Here is a 5,595-nt window from a genome sequence, read left to right as displayed (position 1 = left end):
GGGATCGGGGGCGCGATCAAGAGCATCTGGGAGATGTTCAATGACGAGTGATCGGTGCTCTGCGGGAGGCCGGGCATCGTCCCGCCGGGCGACGCCTGCTTGCACGCTGGCCAGGCTGCTGCTGCTGGCTGAGCATGTAAACGGCATGCACGTGCCTAAAACACTTGAGTCTCGACGTTTTGTTTTGGTGCGTCATGTTGGTTGCTTCGCACCGTCGATGATGATTTGTGTCTGGCTACCAGTCTGGCTTGGTTGTTATCCCTGAGATCCTGAGGCAATGATTACGGGCGCGGCCACCAACCGCGATTTGCAGTGTGTCAGAGTGAGCCAGGCGCCATTTGTGTGCTTTCTTCAAGCGTCGCAGACGTTGTCTTTTGGCGGTGAGCAGGTCGCGTGTCAATCCGTGTCAACGACCAGGGCGATGATGAAGCCCCCACCCGCAGAGTCTTGCCTCGGATGCAACGCGCCCGCAGGGTTTCTGGCGCCAGGCTCGAGGACCCTGATCCCACCCACCCTTTCGCTTTTCCATAAGGAACATCTCGCAACAGTAGGGTTAGAAAGGATCAATTTCCTCCAATTATCACAACAACGTGCTCGTGCACGCCTCCCGTTGAAACGCGGCGATCAAGAGCATCCAAGACTCTAGACTATCGCAATGGCTTTGGGTAGCATTGCCAAGTGCCGCGCACCTCCGCAGACTCGCTGTTGAAGCCGAACGCCGAGTCCTCGATCTGCCTCGGCCAACACGCCCCACCCATAGCCTCACCGGGCCCGTGCTGGCCGCCGGCCGCCACAAGAACCCGTTCAGCAAACAGGTAGCTATCCTCATGGACCTTGTGACAGCTGGCATCGGCCCCGCTGCCTCGGCCGCCGACCTTGATGTGGAGGCGCAGGGCATGGACGAGCTGCTCAGGCTGGCTTCTGGGGACTCTGAGCTCTGGTAAGCTGAGATATGCTCCTGCACACAGCTTAGTGGGGGCGGATGTCGTTTTGGTCGGCGGTGATGCCTCGTCGTCCTGGCGCTCGCGACTCCCTCTGCCAGCTGTCCCGCCAGAAATATCTGCCTCCATATCTGCATGGCTCATTATCTGACCAGTGCCGCCCGCGTACACAGTCCACCCTCCGAACTGATGATCTTCTCGTATCCCCCCATGAGGCCATCCCTGCGCCCCCATCTATGAATCCCCAGGTCTCTCATGCAGGACCTGAGTGACTCCCTGTCAGACAATGAGGACTCCCCCGCCTCAGCCCCACCTGCTGGAGCCACCGCTGCTAGCCCTGCCGCTGCGGACGCCCCGCAGGACTCGCGCTCATCGGCGGTCCATGCTTGCGACATCAGCAGCGGCGGCAGCGCCAACACGCTGGAGCAGGCGTGGTGGGTAGAGCCGGGGAGTGGTGCAGCTGTCGGGATGACTTCCAGGCAGCATGTGCGCGGGTGGGGGTGTGCAGTTAATTAGCTGGGTGCAACTGGCTGCCGGTAGCTGCCATGAAGTCAGCCCTCAGCTCTTGGATACACTTCCGCGTACCTGTATGCACCAAAATCTCCAGCTTAGCATCCACAATCCCTCCCTCCACCCCTCTCCCACTCACCACCTCGCCGTCTGAACGACCCAGGCACCCATATACCCTGCTCAACAGCCCCACCCCCGCCACCGCCGCCGCCACCGCCGCTGGCCCGGCCGCCCTCGCCGCCGACGCCTGGTGCCTGATGGCGGTGAATGATTCCAACCTCAACACGTGGCCCCAGCCAGCCGCACCTGCGCTGACCCACGAAATGCTGCTCGCGGCCTCCCAGAGCTTTGGGCCAGCGGAGCTCCTGGCCCCTGGCGCGCCAGCGGCGCATCCTTTCCAGGCTGCCGGCTGGGCCCCGCCGCCGCAGTGGCAGCAGCCGCAGCAGCCGGGCCAGGCACAGCTGGGGCAGTCCCAGCAGGTGGGGCCGCTGCAGCAGTGGCAGGCCGAGCAGAGCGCCGGGCAGCCTGCCGTGAGGTTGCTGTCACACACCACCAACGCCACCCCCGGTCCGTGTGGCCCACAAGATGCATCGGCGCTGCAGCGGCAGCGCAGCGAGGCGCTCGCTGCAGCGCTGCACGGCTCCCGCGCGCTGCTGCCGGCCCTGCGCTCGGCAATGGCTGCGCGGCAGCGGCGCGGCGGCGGCGGCGCTGCGGCGGTGCCGCGCCGCAGCTCTGCGGGCGAGCCGGCGTCAGCGGCGCAGGCTCCCGGCGCGCCTCAGCAGCTGCCGCTGCCGAACATCAAGACGATTGCGCAGCAGTGCACCGCCTTTCCTCCGGCCGCAGCGGCCGTGGCTATGCCCGCGACTGCCGCCGCGGCAGCCGCCGAGCTCGCAGCATTCGCCGAGCAGCTGCGCGCGTCTCTGCCGGGAGACGGCGCCGCATCAGCACCCCCGACGCACCACCCTTGGGCGCCTACCAGCTGTGACCACTCTGCGCTTGCCTCGCAGCAGGACACCTGGGCCCCAACACCGTCACCGTCGCCCGTGTCAGTGCCGGGCGCGATGCCGCTGTCGGGCCACCCGCTGCAGACCCACTGTCCGGGTCGCGCTGAAAGCCTGCCAAACCTCGGCTACCACGACTCCATATTTGACAGCGTGCCTACGGCTGTGGCATCAGGCCCTATGCTTGACAATGTTAGCCAGCCGCTGCTGCTGCGGCTGCCCGGGGCTTCCAGCTGGCAGCAGGACAGCCGGGGCCCCCAGAGCAGGCAGCAGCACGGAGGCAACCCGCCGCACGCAGCAGCGGGAGAGTGGGCGCCATCCCATTCGTTCAGCCAGGAGCGCCCCGCTCGGCCGCTTCAAGACCTACCCCGCCTGCAGGCGCAGGAGCAGCTGCTGGTGTGGAGCGCCGGCGTCGCCCTGCCACCGCCGCCACGGCGCGCACCCCCTGCGGGCCCTGCGACGGCCGGCCGCGGCAAAAGGCGAAGCCTGGAGCCGGAGGAGGCCGTGGCCAGCGCCTCAGCCAAGTGCAGTGCTCGCAGCCAGGGCGCAGCCCGCCGCGGCAGCACCCGCGGCGGGTCCGAGGCCCCAGCCACCAAAGAGCAGCGCCGCAAGGCGCCACGCGTTACGATTGTCAGCGGCAGCGGCGGCGCGGCGGACGCAGGGGTGCCGGGGCCGCGGCAGGGCGCCCCATGGGCTGCGGCGGAGGCACCATCAATGGGCCGCCTGCTGATGGCCTCTGGTTGGGCGCCCAACCGCAGCCCCACCAGGCCCCGGGGCGGCTCCGCGCCGCCATGCGCTGTGCTTGAGCTTCAGGGCAGCCTGGGCAGGTCGGGCATTGAAGCAGCCTTGTTGTGTGGAAGCAGCCTGTGACTGGCTTGCGTGCAGATTTAGGCGTGATCTGGCCCTAGAACTTTGTTGAAAACCGGGTTCGCTAAGGGCCCACACATCTGCCCGCATCCGTTGCCATGTTTGGCCAGCGCATGCGCACGCGTGCGCGCGCCTCCGCCCCACCCACCCAGGGTGCACCCCACGTGCTTGGCGTTGCCGCACGCCCGCGTGGCGCAGAGTTGTTGAGAAGTGTCGCCCTGCTGCACCCCACTAGGTACAGTACGACTGGCGAAGCCACTGAGCGAGGGACGGCGCTTGAACGAATTGCTGTGAAAGCGTTGACGTGTGTTGGCCGTCCACACGCACCGTGCCCACTGTGTGCCTTTGGTGAAGCTGCTTCCGCGCAATGCCACACTTGATGTACGTGGCGCAGCAGTCAATGCACCCTCGCCCACCCCTCGCCTCGGATCGATGCCTGTGTCATGCACCAAGCAAGCTGTGCCGGTTTTGCATTGTGGCAGGTCTGGCGTGCCGCCCCTCCAAGGGGCTGGGTCTTCTTCGTCACCTTGCTACATCATGGCGCGCAACATCATGCCCGCGGCGCGCAGCCAGACGGCAAGCACCTGTACCCCATACCCTCGGTGCATTGGCACCAATGCCGCCCCCCCCCCCTCCTCTGCGGGCTGGATGCATGCCCTGGCAAACCCGTGTCTGGCATCCTATTTCCCTTGCAGACGCTGAACTGCCGCCGTCCTACCCTTGCACGTGTCGTCCCCAGCTCTGCTGCTGGCTACCCTTTGGCCAGCCTCATCTCCAGCCAGCAGCTTCACGGCAGCTGCCCTCGTGCAGCTGGCTCCTGCTGCCTGCAGCCACCTCAAGAGGCACTGCCACCTGGCGCCTCACATGGGCGCTCCATACGCCCTGATCCTGCAAGTCACAAGTGTGGCAAAACCTCGGCCCCATGCACATGACTGCTACTCAAGACACGATCCTATAATACACATGCATGCGATACGTATGACACCTTTGCAGAGCAGTGCTGCCAGCGCCGACGAGCCCAGCTCCAGGCAGCCCCAGCACCGGGCTTGTTGCACGCAACGTGTTTCTTGCGTCATCCGCTCGTCCTCCTGGCAAGCGGCCACCCGTGTTACCTGGTGCCGCATGCCTCATTTCGTATTGTGCTTTGAAATCTCCTCCTCTTTGCACCTTTCTCACAGTTGTCTGGGGCGGAGGTTTTCCGCAGGGGGCACTGATGGGGTAGGGCGGGCGTTTGGGAGGCAGGGTTTGGGCTCCCAACAACCATCACTGCGCTGCGCCGACTCGATGCAGCGCCTTGCCCATGGAAGATTGGCGATTTCCTGCGCGCGTGTCTCCAGGCTCTGCACTTTCCACCAGAACACCTTATGCAGACAACGACCATGCATGGGAAGACCAAGGGTCGCGGCGCAACAGCAAGCCGTAGTCTGCGGTCAGATGCTGCGTGGTGTCGCTCCACCTTCCTGGCTCGCTTTTTATTTGGTCTCTGCCATCAGTCTAGTACACCCGCGCGTCGGGGGCGTGGCTGGGGTGAGTGTCCCTCCGCCCACAGCTGCCGCCCTTGTGTCCTGCTTGCATGTGCTCTGAACCCTGACGTGCACACGTCCTGGCTTGTTTGCACCCCGTCCGAGTTGTGGTGTGTTGGAAGCGGGCAGGCCGAATGGCTGAGGTTTTGTCCCGAGCACCTCTGCTCCTCCTGCCGCTGGTCAAACCTCCGTCTCTGGCTGCTTATCAGTGTGCTTGCTGAGGCTATGCGTTTTGGAGAAAGCTGTTGTTGGGGAGAAGGTGTTTGACGGCACCCCACCATATTGCCGCCTCGCCAATTTAATACGCTCAACTGTCATGCCGGAAGCAGTTTAGTTAATGGGGTGGAAGGATGGAGCATGCTAATTCGCAGCATCACGCCCGTGTCTGCTCCTATCACCACATGTACCCTACAATCTGCCCGCAGCTTTTTCTGGTGATACCCAGGACCCCTGCCGCTGCAGGCACACAAAACACCACGCACCCACAGTGCAGCGCCTGCTGATGAGCAGGCCGATATGAATAAATGCTGATCCCCCTTGAACCCCGCGCCGCGACCTTGATGCCAAGGGCTGAACTCTCGTGCAATATATGTAATATGCACTTGTGAGTGGTCCAGCCATCATGGGCCTGAGCTGCTTTCAGCCAAAATGGGCTTACACACCAGTACAGCTCAGAGGGGTACGCTCAAAAGCACGCAATTCAGAGCTCAAAATAATGAAGAATTTGGGAAGCAAGACTGCAGGATGCACAGC

At 64.1% G+C, this 5,595-nt stretch overlaps 1 protein-coding gene across 1 annotated transcript; it reads left to right on the top strand.

Annotated features, from left to right (window-relative positions):
- Positions 1-827: 827 nt before the first annotated feature.
- Positions 828-3,322, top strand: MNEG_5783 (hypothetical protein; the record flags this gene model as incomplete). The annotated part of the gene is made up of 3 exons (XM_014045744.1): positions 828-940; positions 1,190-1,375; positions 1,639-3,322. 3 exons carry the CDS (start codon positions 828-830, stop codon positions 3,320-3,322), a joined length of 1,983 nt encoding a protein of 660 aa, XP_013901198.1.
- Between the last annotated feature and the right edge of the window lie 2,273 nt (positions 3,323-5,595).

This window comes from Monoraphidium neglectum, assembly GCF_000611645.1.
Source record: "Monoraphidium neglectum strain SAG 48.87 unplaced genomic scaffold scaffold00884, whole genome shotgun sequence".
Lineage (NCBI taxonomy): Eukaryota > Viridiplantae > Chlorophyta > Chlorophyceae > Sphaeropleales > Selenastraceae > Monoraphidium > Monoraphidium neglectum.
This window is presented reverse-complemented; position numbering and strand designations above follow the sequence as displayed.